Source organism: Rhinolophus ferrumequinum, chromosome 3 (genome assembly GCF_004115265.2).
Source record: "Rhinolophus ferrumequinum isolate MPI-CBG mRhiFer1 chromosome 3, mRhiFer1_v1.p, whole genome shotgun sequence".
Classification (NCBI taxonomy): Eukaryota; Metazoa; Chordata; class Mammalia; order Chiroptera; family Rhinolophidae; genus Rhinolophus; species Rhinolophus ferrumequinum.
Window position 1 is genome coordinate 73,210,949 of NC_046286.1, and position 16,233 is coordinate 73,227,181.

The window sequence follows — 16,233 nt, forward strand, 5'->3', positions numbered from 1 at the left end:
TAGCAATTGAGTTATCTCTAGAGAAAGTCATTTGCTATGAGAAAGCAATATCATATGATACATGCCAATAAGAACATTGCAAGCTATTTTTGTTATTTGGCTTTAACTGAGCTCTCGATGAATAAAAAGTCATTACGGAATGAATAAATGAGGCTGATGATGAACTCACCAACTTATTCTACCCAATTCCTAAAGTCCCTACTTAAATATAGTCAACCCATCCCTCATCTGCTTTTCCATGTATTGGTAATATTAGTCACATCATGATGTTTTGTTTCTATATATTTGCTACTTAAATAGTAGGAGATTTGGAAGTGGATCAGAGTCAGATATATAGATTTCGAGTAGGCGTGTCATTTGAACAGGTGCACCTGGGCCCTCTTGAGAATTTTGAGAATTTATGCCCTAAGAACCATTTCAGATATTAGCAAATCTCACAGTATAAAACTAAGTCTGCCAGATAACATGAAAATTGTGTGATTCCTATAATCCCCTGTTCCCAGTCCCACATGCTCACTAGTGCCTCCAGAAGGGCTTTGCATTGCCCGATATTTAACAGGACACAATCAGTGCTCATAGAATCCATGATTTAAAAGTCTGTGGCCACAGTTTTATGAATATTAGACATTTCTTCCTATGTTATAAATATTTAACCTACTTAGGTGGAATTTGGTCTTGAATCAGCTAAGGCTTTATTGTGGAGATGCTGGAAATTCAAGGTCAAAAGGGTACATTCAAGTTCGCAACTTGTGCCTGTCGTGTGCTCTGAGTGAGCTATGAAAACAACCTAGAACAGATGTCATTTTGATGTGTTATGATTCTTCTGGGAAGTTCCATTTCCACTGAGAAAAATCATAGCATCTGTGGAAAAATCAAAACAATGACCCATCTACCAAGAGGACCTAGCCTGTGATCTTTTTAGCTCATTTCATATAAGTACAGGGAGATTTTAAACTTAATGAATGCATTTGACTGCTAAGGTAGGAAACCATGACACAACTCTTGATAAATGTAACTTTGTTGTAAATTTGTAAGATTATCAGTTTACGAACTGTGTTGACGTTACAAATTTTCAGTTTATTTTATTTTCAAAAAGGTTCTGTCCTAACTGTTCACCTGTCTATAGAGTGAATTGCTCAATTGTAGTAATAATACTGATCATTTTGAGGTTATCATGATGATTATGTGACTTTGCGAACCATAGAGCTGTATTTAAAAATAGTAATTAGTATATCTTTTTTATCTTTTATCTTGTACTGACAGCAAGGAACCTCTTATGTTTACTTTCTTATCAAATTAGGAAAGTATTTGGTAATAAAGCCTAACTGATGTCCTTAAAAATTTAGGAAGAAGCATCAAGCATCATAAGGTCTTACTAGTAATTAGTTTTAAATGGTTTATGGTTATAAACATGGACATTGAAATGTGAATGACTGCAGTTTTATCCCAGCTCTGCAGTCATGATCTTGATCATCCCATCAATTTCCTTATCTGTACAATTAAGGTAATGGTAGATAATGGTAAATAATCCTTGTAGAATGCATGATTTAGAAGTAAGCACTAATTTAACATTTTAAAGTGTTTAAGATAGCGCCTGGGATAGAATGAGTATTCAATCTACTTTTAATAATCATTACATCAGAGTTTAGACTCACTGTCTATTCAAAAGGCAGAGACTTGTGTTATCCTTAAGAAATAAATATTAAGTTAATTTATTTAAAAAATCCCTACCACTAAAAATCAAATAACTTTGTGTTAAAAACACACACAAACACACAAACATAAATCTTGGCGTATGAACACACATATATCAATCATGTGACTTAGTAGTTCAGTTCAACAATAGTCGAGCAATATTTTTATTTGTGCTCTATTAATTTATTGTGCTACTTTTTGGAAAACTATTTTCTATTTTTTAAACTTAGTATAATATGCTAGTCATCAACTTGTCTTTTGATAGCATGAGTGTTAGCTATGAAATGATTATAAATTGCTATTCAGAATGAACAGCTGTGAGAAATAATAAATGATTCTGGTATCACAACAGCTAGAGTATTAGCTGGCATGTTTAGAATTGTATATAAGTGGCATTATTACACAAAACAGTAAGAACATTCCTAAAATATACTGTTTGACTCTTATGTGGGTCAATTAAGTAACCCTATTAATTGAACCTCGGAAATATGTGACCGACTCTATATTCCAAAAAAGGTCTGTGAAGAAATACCATGTACTTTTTTCAGTAAAGCAAGCTTGTATGGAAAATGTATGGAAAATGTACTTCTGTGAGAAATGTAAATACTTGGTTTTGTTTAGTTCCTTTGAGCTTATGCAAAATCTTCCCCAGTAGTTTCTTGAAAATCTTGACTATGCTTAACTATACAGAGACAGAGTTTTTAAAATAAATGTTGATTTTTATCCCATTTGAAAGGTGGAGAGAGTGAAGGAAAACACACAGGGAATGATGATGTTCAAAACCTGATCTTTTGCCATAGTACTAGGATAGATTAGATACATGAAGTATTGAATCAAGCAGCAAAATATTCATTAAGAAACACCCCCTCCGAATAATTGAAGTTACCCCTGTCTGCCATGTTATTATTCACGTTTGTGAACAATAGAATAAAAAGTGTTTGATTACTCGAACCAAAATAATCTGACAAGAGTATCTATCTAGAACGGTATTTGTACTAAAATGCTAGTGTCTGAACTTGTTATGCATTGTTGAAATATGAATTAATAATACCAACCATTTTAGGATGCAACATAGACATTTAAATAAGTATTCTACATATATTATTACTTTAATATTTATGGAACTATTAGGAGCTGTGCAGTATGACATGTTGATTTCTATTATAATCAGAACCATTAGGGCTAGATCTTATTTTGATGATGTTTTTGTTGTTTGTTGTTGTGGTTTATTTCTTTTTATTGCTTTTAAAGAAAAGCAATTATGTGGGAAAAGACAGAAAATCATTGATTCAGTTGAATCAGGATTGTTATTTGTGACCCATTTTTACCCCAACTCTTACAACTTTATTTGTTCCTTTTTGTGAACAAACGCATATACCACATATACACGAGCATGCACGTGTGTATGAACACACACACACACGCACTTGTAATAACTCCAGTTACACAAGGGAAATTAAAACTCTTCAAGTAAAGCTGTGCTTGGCTTTGTCCATACCTCACATACACAGTCATTGCAGACCCTCCTTCAAGTTTGTTCTCTTCATTTCATGTGTAAATCGGGCTTCTTGGTAAGATAAAAACAAAACAAACAAACTAAAAAACAACAATGTGTTTCTAGTATATCTCTTGCATATAGTGTTTAAAGCTGGCATATATGTTTTCACTTATTTTGTCCACTATGAACACAGAGAATCTTAACGGGGGAACGTCATCAATCATATTTATACAGTTTTGTTTTGTGATATTGCATTATTTTAGACAATATCATAAAGACCTTAGCACCTCAGCAATACTATTGTAAAGACTCAGAATACCACTAGTCTTTACAGCTTTTCTGGGGATCGGTTAAAAATCAGAGAAACCAACATGGTGCATCCTTTTTGATTGTGGAGCAGACAGGTCCAGAGTATGCTCAAGATTATACTTCAGCATAGGAGACTGCAAGGGAGTAACCAGCATGTGGGTCACCAGCATGTGGGTCAGATGTAGTGTGGTGGGATCCAGCAAAGGGACAGACTAAACAGACATAGAACAGGCAGTTTTGCCAAAGCGAGGAGACAACAAAGAAACAGAAAATGCTGCACCGGGGAATTGGGTGCAGGAGAAACCTGTAGCCAAGGTGAGGTCTCAGGGCTGGAACATCTTGCTGAAGGCGCAGAGTCCTGTGTGGGTCAAGGAGACAGTACCAAAACTGCTTTCTTACCTCCTTCCAGGTGAAGTTATCGCTGGGGCATAAAACAAAGAGTGGATACAACTGGGAACAATAAACTGACCACACTTGAATGTAGGAAATAAAGGTCAGCAGCAATTTCTATGAACAAAAATTTGACAAATAAATGGCCATACCGTGAGTCTGCTTTGAAGTTTATCTAAACTTTCATGGTTCCTACAGACAAAATAAGAATTTCAGACTCATTCTGGGAACTATGATGCCCATTTCCATTTTCATCAGGTCTTTCCCTAGTATTTCCTACGTTTTATGCTGTAACAAAGCTAATTTTACTTGTTAGGTAAATAATCTCCTGCAAACAACTAAAATGCAAATCATTTCTTTGTGACTTCCTGAAATTCCACAATTTAGATTTTATTAACTTTTGGCAAGCTTTGTCATTTCCCTGAAGGCCATTTGGACAAATGATCTTTGAAGGGGAGCCCTCTGCTTGCCTAACATCCGAATCTCAGTCTATCTTGTATCTTTCCTCAGAGACTAGAATGTTGTTGAGACAGCCTGAAAGCTCGCGTTCCTGAAGGAACATGGAGACACTGAAAATGGGGAGGGTACAGGAGAAAAACAAGGATGCACATAGATAAATTCAATTTATAATTTTGCACAAAAAAATCTTAATTTGGTTCTTAGCCTTTAATAACTTTACTCATTTTTTTTTCTATTAAGACATCCATGTTCCACCATGATAGAATGAAAGGCCTATTTTTTTCTCTCTCAAAGGCCATGCGTAAGTTTATTTTGTATTATTTGTGATAACTCACAACTTAAATTTTAAGGTTATAAGAAAATTACAATAAATTTAGGAGGAAATTTATTAAGAAACCTTAATTATTATTAGCAAAATGCAGTGTCTCAAGGAAACCAATTCCAGATCCCACCAGTTGATAAAAAACTAGCTATGTTAATACGATTTGGCTTTAAAAAATAACATTTTAACATGTTTATGTAGATGTAATTTCCTTGTTAATAAGGTTAAATGGCAATAGCTACCTATGAAACACTAAGGAATCCCATTTGCTGTGCAAATATTTAAAGCAAACTTGTTTCAGACTCAGACTGAATACTCTCCATTAAGATGTCAAACTTAGTTTAACAAATGATTAACTTAATTGGGCCCAGTTTTCTGAGGTATAAATTGAGGTGTGTGGCATGAGTCGCTTTCAGTTTGAAAAGTCAATACATTTATTTATCTTGAAGACATTTCATTGGAGCTTTTTCATGAAATATGTTGTCATTTAAAGTAAGATAAATTTAACAGTATTTAACAGAAAGGCTTTTGAAAGCTTTTTTAGCTTAGGCATACGCTGCTAGATGAACAATAACTATTAGAATTCATATTTACTATAATGTAAAAGAAAAGTGTAATTTTCATGTTTTACCAGTGCATACATATATATCAAAGCAGAATTTAAAATAGTTGTTATAATATTTAGGATTTTGCTACCAAAATTTGACCCAGTGTTTCCACTTTGTGGGATTTAGCCTGTGGTTATATCGAATACTTACACAAGGCTTTTAATGCACTGATGTGTGTTATAGCCAAAAATTGGAAACAAATTAAATATCTGTTAAAAACAGAATGTTTAAATAAGGGTATAACGAGATAGATCTATAAATGCAGGATGTGCTAATGTAAGGTAACCTCCATGGCACTAAGAAGGTTAGTTCTATTTCTGTAAAAAAAAAAATGATGTGAAAATAATTTACATATACATATATATGCCTATATGCCTATATGCTGGTATCTACATACAGTATTGTTTTGAAAAGCTGTACATGGGTTAACGGTGCTTCCCCAAATTGAGACAGGTTGCTTTTGGGGAAAGAGAATAGGACTGACTGGATGGTCGCTCCAAAGTTTATTACGTGTTTAGATAAATGTTGTGACTTCTTTATGTCTGAAGGCTGGTGCAATCTTTATAACAGTGCCAGAGAAAGAGGTAATTATAGGTCAGTTTATCGATACAAAACTGTCAAATAAAACTTTATTTAATCCAGACTGAAACTGTGATGAAAATAATACTTCATTTCAAGTAGAGATTTTTCCCAGGAAGAAAACGATAATTGAACATGACAAAAACTAACAATATAATCAATCACATTAATGTTCTAAAATAAGAGAATAAAGTGATTATCTCAATAGATACAGAATTACTAATGGATAGAGATTAGCGCCTATTTATATTAAAATAATAAAATCCTCATAAATGACAGTAATGGAAGGGGACAAAATTCTTTGTGGAAAGCAACAAGTTATGCATTTATAATAGGTTTCTGTGCAGAAGCCAAACACAAAAAAACTAAAATTTATAGAGCAGAATAGACAAGCATGAAAGAGGCATATTTCACAAGACTTTTTGTATGAAAACGACACACACACACAACAGCAGTATACGTTTTTCAAGGCCATATGCATATATTTGTACGTCAGGTGATTGAAAGGACATGAAGTCTATATGTGACAGAGGGTCCAGTGGGAGAAACGGGAAGAATACTGTGGACCACTAGTGAAAGAGGCAAGTAAGAAAATGCAATGAACAAAATAAAACATGTAATAAAAGGAGCTTTGTCTTGACCAATGATCATATAATGTCATGATCTGACAAGTGTAATCAGGAGATTCTCTATACTCCTCCTAGATAAGTAAGATGAAAAGTAGCATATATCCTGTAACAGCATAGGTCTGCAGCATAAACCATGAAAGCGTTTTGTCTGAGGACTACGTATGTCTGGAGTCCACGAAGTAGGGACAGAGTACAGGGGCCGTGCACAGAGGCTGACAGTCCTGCTCTACCACTTACCACTTCTTAGACCTCATGGGAACCACTTAGCTACACCACCACTTAGATTTCTTAATCTGAAAGTAAGACAGTAACATTTATCTCCCTGGGCTTTGTGCAGAATCAATGAGATAATACCTGACTTGGGAATAGGAGGGATGCCCAGCACATAGTAAATGTTTTAACAAATATTCATTCTCTTTCCTCCAACCCCACAACCCCCAGTAGTTTCACACTTGATGCACGTCCTGTTGAAAGGGATTCTTTTTTTTTTTTTTTGAAAGGGATTCTTAGGAAAGACTGTAACTATTTCTATAAATTGTCACTCCCTTGATACTCACGGAATTTTTTAGAAAATCTTCCCTTTTTCAGTCCTATCTCTAAATTGCAGAACCCATGATAATGCTACTTCTGATGGCTAACAGGGCCAATCCCAAAGAGGAGGGAAAGCAGAAATATTATAAGTAAAGAATTGTACATTGACTTATTCAGTCTGTAAACCTTGTAAGTAGTGTTTGATGGAAATATTAGTTCTGTCATAAACAAGGCTGATAAATGCTGATATAACTTCATTTTACCTTGCAGTCATAGCAATATATTCACACAGACACACACACACAGAGACACACACACACACACACACACACACCTGCACAAGGTGCCAAAAAATGTATACACATTTTCAGAAAGGAAAAACTGTATTAAAATTGTGATACTCAATATATACCAATAACAAAAGATGAATATAAGTCACGTTTGACTTCTGCAATTACAAGAGGTGCTCAAAGCGGTTGACATCAGCGTAATTTTAATACAGTTTTTTTTTCCTTTCTTAAAATGTGTATACACTTTTTTTGGCACTCTGTGTGTGTTTGTGCGTGTGTGTGTGTGTATGTGTGTGTGTGTTATATAATAATTAACAATGGTACTGCTATTTTCTTCATAATTGGAACATTTATCGAGAGATTATCCACTGTTTGACTGGTGTGCTTCATCCTCTGTACTTTTGTCCCTGCTGTGTCCTCACAGTCATGATGCTCAAAATTTCTAGTTTAGATTCTCCTTGCTGCTGTTTTACATTCCTACTTACTGTTTGCTCCTAGGATGAAGGTAAGGGAGATCTATGTTAGAGCTTTTGAGCTTTTATATAGATAATTAGCAACGGTGCTCTGAGAATAACCATCTATGTCATGATGCCATTGATGAATTCCTGCAAGGTATATGTGATACTGCCTAACATCACAAGTGGGTCTCCTTTAGATGATGTGTTCACTGCCTGGTAACGGTGGAAGGCCTGTTTCATCAGAAGGCTGGGGCTGTGTGCAAGTTCTATGACAGTCTGTTTATTAATCAATCAGAATATTTCATTCCACTGTTGGGACTCTGCTGGGAATTGTGGATATAGATTATACAGGGTAGAGCAGACCTAGATTATCTTGCTGCTTTTAATCACTGCCGTGGCTAAGTGAAAATGAAGATTTGACTAGGCAGGACTGTTACTGTTACAGCGGTTGCATGACATCCAGTGTGCCTTAGGAAATAGAGGTGTTATGCAAACAGTTGTCATGAGATTATTTTCCTTTTCAATACCTGATGGGAAAATGAGCTTCTCAGCTAAAGAAGTGCAGTGGGAATAAAGATCATTCAAGAAGTCTGCAAAATGAGCCGCAGGTGTTTAATTTAAAAGCACTCTGTTCCAAGAGTCAGCATATCCTTCTGACAAGAAATACCTTTAAAACATAGTGATGTTAGTAACAGGGGGTTTTAAAATAATTTTCGTTTAAAACCTGGCTAACGACAACAACAAAAAAGTTGAATCTTTGCTTGGAAAATCGGGTCCTTTCACAGTGTTTTACTCTGAACAGGTAGTTTTTTATCATTCCACCTGAGGGCAGGCAGGAAGAAGAAAGCTGGCTTTACCTCACACCACCTCCCTTCACCTTTTGCTTTGTTAGATCTCAAGAGAGATTTGCCAGATATCAGGTGTCACTTTTTAACATAAAATGGTACTTCTGGACTATGGACCAATCTTAGTTTTCTTTTGATTGATTTTGTTTTTCTCCTCTCACTGATTAGATTTTTACATATGTCTTCATTGTAAAATTGTAAGCACAGATGCATGTAGGAGAATTTGAAATGACTTAAGTTCCTTGCTTTTAGTAGAAAGGAACTTTATTTTTATTTTGTTTCCCTTGGAATGGAATTCTAATTCCATTAAATTGAATTCCATTATATTTCCTTTTTAATTTCCTTTTAGCGCCCTTCTTTTACCTTGTTACTATAGGTGACTGCTACGACGAAAAGTCATGTTTGATTTATAACCCAATGCTATTAGGTTTAGAAGGGCCCTAGATATTAGTTGAAGTCCCGTAATTTATCCATGAGGTAAATTGCAGAATTTCAGAGAAGGGAAGTAACTTACCTAGGGCACTTTAGCTACTTAGTGACTGATCTATGTCAAGAATCTAGGTCTCTTGACTTACTGAATAGTTTTTTGTTGTTGTTGTTTTGTTTTTGTTTTTGTTTTTTTTCCCCTCTATTTCAAAACCCTTTCTTCTGTTCCCTTATATAATGACATTTGAGCAGATCCTAACAACAAACCCTTCATGTGGACTTCCTGAACTTTCTGTTGATGAGTTCAAGTGTTTGACAATGACTGTGACAATAAAATTTATCCTGTGACTGCACAGATGACACCCTGTGACTACTGCTTGATGCCTCCACAGAATCATCGCTGAAAGGACTGTAGTGTCTATGAATCCACAACTTCCATAGTCTTCATTTGAAATATACCTGAAAATATCTTTCTCACTGTCAAAAACAAATGCCAGATATGGTAACACAGTTATAATTGCCAGTTATAGTGTCAATGATTTTTTTTTTCCTCATTAGTATACTCAACTATATATCCTGTTTTGCTATTCTAGGTTTGTGTGCTGGAGAGGCAAATATTTGACTTCCTTGGATATCAGTGGGCACCTATCCTGGCAAATTTTGTACATATTATTATCGTCATTCTTGGTTTATTTGGAACTATTCAATATAGACCTCGTTACATAAAAGGAGTAAGTACCCCGCCTGCCTTTGTAAAATGTTATTGAAACAGAGAAATATATGAAAATGACAAATATTTTGAAAAATGTTATGTATACCCTTTCCTTATAGTACTGTGTGTATTTTTTCTAGTTTCAGATTACGTCTACAGTAACTAAAAATGTCAAGTTTAAAGCACTTGACAGTGAATGTAATCCAATTGTATTTTCATAAATTGTACTTTCAGCAAATATTATTTTGTAATTAAAAACAGAACTATACTCCTGTATTTCCAAATATAAAGTCATAGCCTCTAATTTAATAGATTTAATGGGAATTGCTCCTATTTTAAATAAGCATATTTTTAAATTTAATAAAAATAGTTTAAACTATTTATAAACTAAATTTATAGTTTCAGCATGGAAATAGTAATATATATTAGGGTTAATATTTGACATACTTGAAAGCTAGAAGAGTCTAGATCATAGTCGCTATGCTCTCCATGATTTCCTGTTTAACTCAGAGGAAGTATTTTGCATTCCCACTCAAGTTAAACTTACTTAACATTAAAGTGAAATCCAACTGTGTTGCTGTTGCTATGGGAACCATAACTTAGGATTTTTTTACTTTTGTATGTGCCTCAGATCTCAGCTATAGCTCTTCATTAATGTAGTTTTGTTAGTTTCATCATTTTTTCTATTTCTTCTATTTTTGACAAAGGAAAAGTCTATAGGCATTTATTTAAAATTATAAAGCGAGTTTGTGGTAAAGGCATACACAGAAGATAGGCAGGTAATGCTCTGCCTTATTCAACACAAACCAGCAGGTGGTTTTGGGTTTCAAAAAAGCCTCCCTTACACAAAAGACACTCTCCTATGACCTGTTCTCTTTGTCATCTGGAACCCAGATAAAACTCATGGGTTTAGAGACAGGCTGTATGATGATTGACGGCAGCTGGGACCCAGGGATCCACTGTCTGGTTAAGGATGAGTGAAAAGCTCATAGTCTTCTCCTCTAGATACACACTCAGAAATGAGTGCAAGTCATTTCTAAGGGTATTTAGCCGTGCAAATTTTGTAAGAAGTAGAATATTTTTCAATGCACAAGATATGATAATTTAGTTTATTTTGTTTATAAATTGTAATTTGGTCCAATATAAGGTTTGGGAGTGAATCTTCTGAAGTCATAATACCAAGGTTGAAATCTTACATCTGCCAAATTCTGTGACTTTAGACAGCATAACTGCACTGATCCTTAGTTTTCCTACCTTTAAAATGAAAGCAATAGTTACATTAACTCATGTAGTTTAATTGATACATCATAAGCCATTATACTAAAGATTCCTTTCATATTCCTTTCATTAGACTGTGAGGCTACTCCATGATTTTATTCTAATAAATAATACTCTCTGATCATTATACATATATGTTATTTTCATTTCTGATGAATTTCTTGGGATAAAAATTTAGATGTGGATCAAAATGTTTTAAAGTTTAAAAACTCAGAGGTTTGTTTTGAGAAATAAGTGAGAAATACTCTGAAATATCCTTAGCCCAATGCTTGGTGTTTAAGAAATACTCAATAAATGTTACTTATAATGTTTTTCTCCTTATTGTTATTATTATTATTTGAAAATAGTACTCAACTGTATAGACTAGCAATAGGATGACAGGCAGTTTAAAATAAAGTAAGGTGTTCCAAGCCATTGGTTGAACTATTTCTGTCCCTTTTATTCCAAGACGCTATAACGATTTAAAAAAAAAAAAAAAAGTGTGATTTCTGTGTATCAAATTATAATCCCATCCATTTAGATAAAATAAATACTCACAAATCTTTTCAAGGCTGCTCTCTCTCTAGCATGAGTTAAGAGGATTCCATGGCATACCTTTCAGAAATTGTAAAGCCATGTCCAAAAGAATGAAACTAGACTGCTATCTGTCACCATATACCAAAATTAGCTCAGAATGGATCAAAGATCTTAACATAAGACCTGAAACAATAAAATGCATAGAAGAAAGCATAGGTACTAAACTTATGGATGTTGGCTTCAGAGAGAATTTTATGAATTTGACCACAAAGGCAAGGGAAGTAAAAGAAAAAATAAATGAATGGGACTATATCAAACTAAAAAGCTTCCGCACAGCAAAAGAAACCATCAAAAAAAAAAAAAAAAAAAAAGAGGCAACCAACCAAATTGGATAAGATATTGGCAAACAAAACCTCCAATAAGGGGCTAATATTCAAAATATATAAGAAATCATATAACTCAACATAAAAACAAACAATCCCATTAGAAAATGGGCAGACATTTCTCCCAAAATGACATACAAATGGCCAACAGATATATAAAAACATGCTCAACTTCACTAGCTATTAGGGAAATGCAAATCAAAACCACAATGAGATACCACCTCATACCTATTAGAATGGTTTTTATCAACATGACAAGTAATAATGTGTTGGAGAGACTGTGGAGAAAAAGGAACCCTCATACACTACTGGTGGGAATGTAAACTGGTACAGCCATTACGGAAAACAGTATGGAGGTTCCTCAAAAAATTAAGAATAGAATTGCCATACAACCCAACAATCCCTTTTCTGAGTATCTACCCCCAAAAAATTCTGAAAACATTTATCTGTAAAGATATACGCACACCTATGTTCATTACAGCATTTTTCACGGTTGCCAGACATGGAAATAACCAAAGTGTTCTTTGACAGATGATTGTATAAAGAAGTAGTGGTACATATATACAATGGAATATTACTTGGCCATAAAAAATATGAAATACTCCCATTTGCGACAACACGGATGGATCTTGAGATTATCATGCTGTGTAAAATAAGTCAGACAGAAAAAAGCTAAGAACCACATGACTTATTCATATGTAGGATATAAAACTGAAAGCAACAAACAAACAAACAAAACCAAAAAAAAAAAAAACTCATAGACAAAGATAACAGTTTAGTGGTTACTAAAGGGTAAAGGGGGAGGTGGTAGAAGAGGAAAAGGGGGTCAAATATATGGTGATGGAAGAACTGACTCTGGTTATTGAACACACAGTGAAATATATAGATGATGTATTATAGAAACTTGAAACCTATATCATTTTACTAACCAATGTTACCCCATAAATTTAATAAAAATTTAAAAAGAACTTGTGTATAGCTGAGAAAGTTACTGAACTCTTTTTGAGGTCTTAAGAATGTGTCTTCAGCTCTGTGTCTTTGATTTGATCTTGGCTTGCAGACAACATTCTGAATTTGATCTCTTCCTTGAGACTGTCTTACTTGGAAAATCTTTTGACAGCTGCCAGCTACATACTGTAAATGTGAAACTTTTATTTTCCAAATCAGCAAGTTTGAGTTGGAAATATATCCTCTAATTGTGCTTCAAAAATAAACAGTTCTTTCTTTTTTTTATTATTTTATTATATTTATTTGGATGACATTGGTTATTAAAATTTTATAGGTTTCAAGTGTATAATTCTATAATATATTATCTGTATATTGCATTGTGTATTCACCACCAAAACAAGGTCTTCTTATGTCATGATGTGTTTGACTCCCTTTACTCTTTACATACCTCCCACCCTACCTTTCCCTCTATAACCACCATACTGATGTCTGTGTCTATGAGTTCTTGTTGGTTTGTTTGTTTTGTTTGTTCATTTATTACTTTCAGTTTTATATCCCACATATGAGTGAAATCATATGGTTCTTCATTTTTTTCCATCTAACTTATTTCACTTAACGTGTTTTCTCAAATGGCGATATATCATATTTTCTTATGGCCAAGTAGTATTCCATTGTACATACCCTGTTTTCCCGAAAATAAGACCTAGTGGGACCATCAGCTCTAATGCGTCTTTTGGAGCAAAAATTAATATAAGACTCAGTATTTATTATATTATGTTATGTTATATTATATTATATTATATTAACGACCTGGTCTTATATTATAGTAAAATAAGACTGCATTTTATATTAATTTTTGCTCCAAAAGACGCATTAGAGCTGATGGTCTGGGTAGGTCTTATTTTCTGGGAAACACGGTTTGTACCACTTTTTTATCCAATCGTCTATCAAAGGATACTTTGGTTGTTTCCCTGTCTTGGCCACTGGAAGTTATACTGCAATGAACACAGGAGTACATACTCATACGAAGGTTTCTGTTTTCTCTACAACCTCTGCAACACTTGTTATTACTTGTCTTGTTGATAACAGCCATTGAAACAGGTGTGAGGTGTCTCATTGTGGTTTTAATTCGTACTTCCCTAATGGCCAGTGAAGTTGTGCATGTTTTCATACATCTGTTGAACATTTATATGCCATTTTGGGAGAAGGATCTTTTATGTCCTCTGCTTGTTTTTTAGTTGGATTGTTTTGCTGTTGTTGTTGTTGTTGTTTTTTAGTCTCATCTTTCTCTTACAATAACATATTTTATATGATAAAAAGGTGAAATATAGCACTATCAATTGTTTACTTGGAAATCCCTATTGGCCTCCATCTGCTATCTTGTCTCAAAATTAATGCTGTGTATTTTTGGTTTATATTACAGGGTCACTCAATGTTTAGTGCCAGTTTCTGTCCTAGTTACCTATTTCGGTGTAATTTCTATATAACAACCCATTTCTGTATAATCAAATTCATGTAATCTAGTGTATGTGATGCTATGTTGAAGGTAAAAGTAGATTTAGGAAAATGGTTAATTTACCATAAAAATGGAATTAAGATCTCTCAGTTTGCCTCAATATGACAAAAATATTACAATGAAAAGAAATTTGAATGGAATCATAGATGACATAGATTCTTGTCAGTGAAGTATCTGGGTTATCAGAAAAATGCATAATTGGAGACAAGATGTAACTGAAATGATGTATTACTGGAGTTGAGAAATTTCCACAGGCTCTCTGTGTACTTGGAGACTTAGATATTAACAGTAAAATTTATTTTTTTTAAATGTGGACCTTTATGATTTCTATATCTGGCATTTTATATTTTTGCATTTTAAAATAATTCAGTGTAAAAATAGAGATAAGCAAACTCTTTGATAATTTCACAACTGAAAATTATTAAAGGTTTTCCTATTTCCTTCATTATATGAAAATGAAACATCTGATTATGTTACATATTCAAAAATGTCTCAAATTATTTACTTAACACTACATGGCTATTGCATAGTTCATAAAGCCTGTTACACTATTGGTATATGTTATGTTACATAACAATATATAATATATGTATATATTATGGTACGTTATATATTATGCAATTTCTATGTTTTTATGATAAATTATTCTCTGTAATCCCCATAAAAATATTATCATCTTTATTTGTGATTTAATTCCTTAGGAGGAATTTCTTAGATATAATTTAATATTATGACCAATTTTAAGTCTCTTAGCATATAATTGACAATTACCTATTCCAAATTATTTTCTATTTCATTGCACTCTTGCTAACCCTGAATATTATCTGTTCTCATTTTTGTTAATCTGATAGGAGAAAAAATGTCGTTTTTTAAAATTGCATTTCTTATGGTTACTGAGTTGAATTTTTTCAAATGTCCCTTAACCATTTTTATTTCCTTTTGAGGGATTTTCTTTTTGTATTCATTGTTCATGTTTTCCCTTGCAGTCTTAGTATTTATCGTAACAATTATTTACATATGGATCACATAGTAAAGATATTTACTCTTTAATACTATAAATTTTCATTTTGATGTTTCTTATTTTTCTCTTATTAAAATTAACCCTTTTTCTCTTTGTGATATCTTCTATTGCTTTAAAAATTGTGCAACTCAAATATCATTTGAAAAGTATAATAATAAGGCTTCATTATCTTTAGGTCTAAATTTACTAAAACAAAAAGACAGATTCTCTGAAATAGAGTCTGAGGAAAAAGTCTCCCCTTCCGTATTTAATATTTGCAGAGAATTTCATTTATTGATGGGACATTTCACTATATTTAATTGAAAAAAAAAAGCCCCCAAAAAGCTTTCGGATATCCTCTGAAACATAGCATAGTAACAACGAATAAAATTTAGAGAGTATCGGTATGTTTTCTTTACTAATCTTCTCTTTCATAAGAGTAAAGAAGAAAAATTTAAAAATGTAAAACAGTTAATTCGAACAAGAACTCATTAGTGCCTTTTGAGAGCCTCTGGCTTTCAAGGAATATAACATGTGGGAAGAAAATGAAATAGATGTCTTCAATTCCAAGCAAAGGAAATAGAAAGCCAGAATTCATAGAAAACATCTCTATTGTGTAATTCTAGACCACATCAGTCAAAAAAATAAAAAATAAAAAAAGAAGAAGAAAAAAGAAAAAAAAATCCCAATTAACTCTGGTGGAATAAGAATAATTCATAAATAAATACATACAATGGCTCCCATGAAAACATTACCTTATGTCATAAATGGAATTATCCAATGCATATTCATTTGGGCTAAAGGGAAGCAGATTGTGATTCAGGATATCCAGTGTTTATCA

The 16,233-nt window shown here is 33.3% G+C and overlaps 1 protein-coding gene across 5 annotated transcripts in view; it reads left to right on the top strand.

Annotated features, from left to right (window-relative positions):
• The window catches only part of NKAIN2 (sodium/potassium transporting ATPase interacting 2), an 872,501-nt gene that overhangs the window by 419,689 nt on the left and 436,579 nt on the right, over window positions 1-16,233 (top strand). For all 5 annotated transcript variants that reach the window (XR_004421704.1, XM_033094056.1, XM_033094035.1 and 2 more), the window contains exon 2: window positions 9,633-9,770. Coding sequence is in view for 4 of the 5 variants with exons in the window: in XM_033094056.1 (XP_032949947.1) it covers window positions 9,633-9,770 (138 nt within the window). In the remaining variant the exon portion in view is untranslated. The remainder of the gene's footprint in view (window positions 1-9,632; window positions 9,771-16,233) is intronic.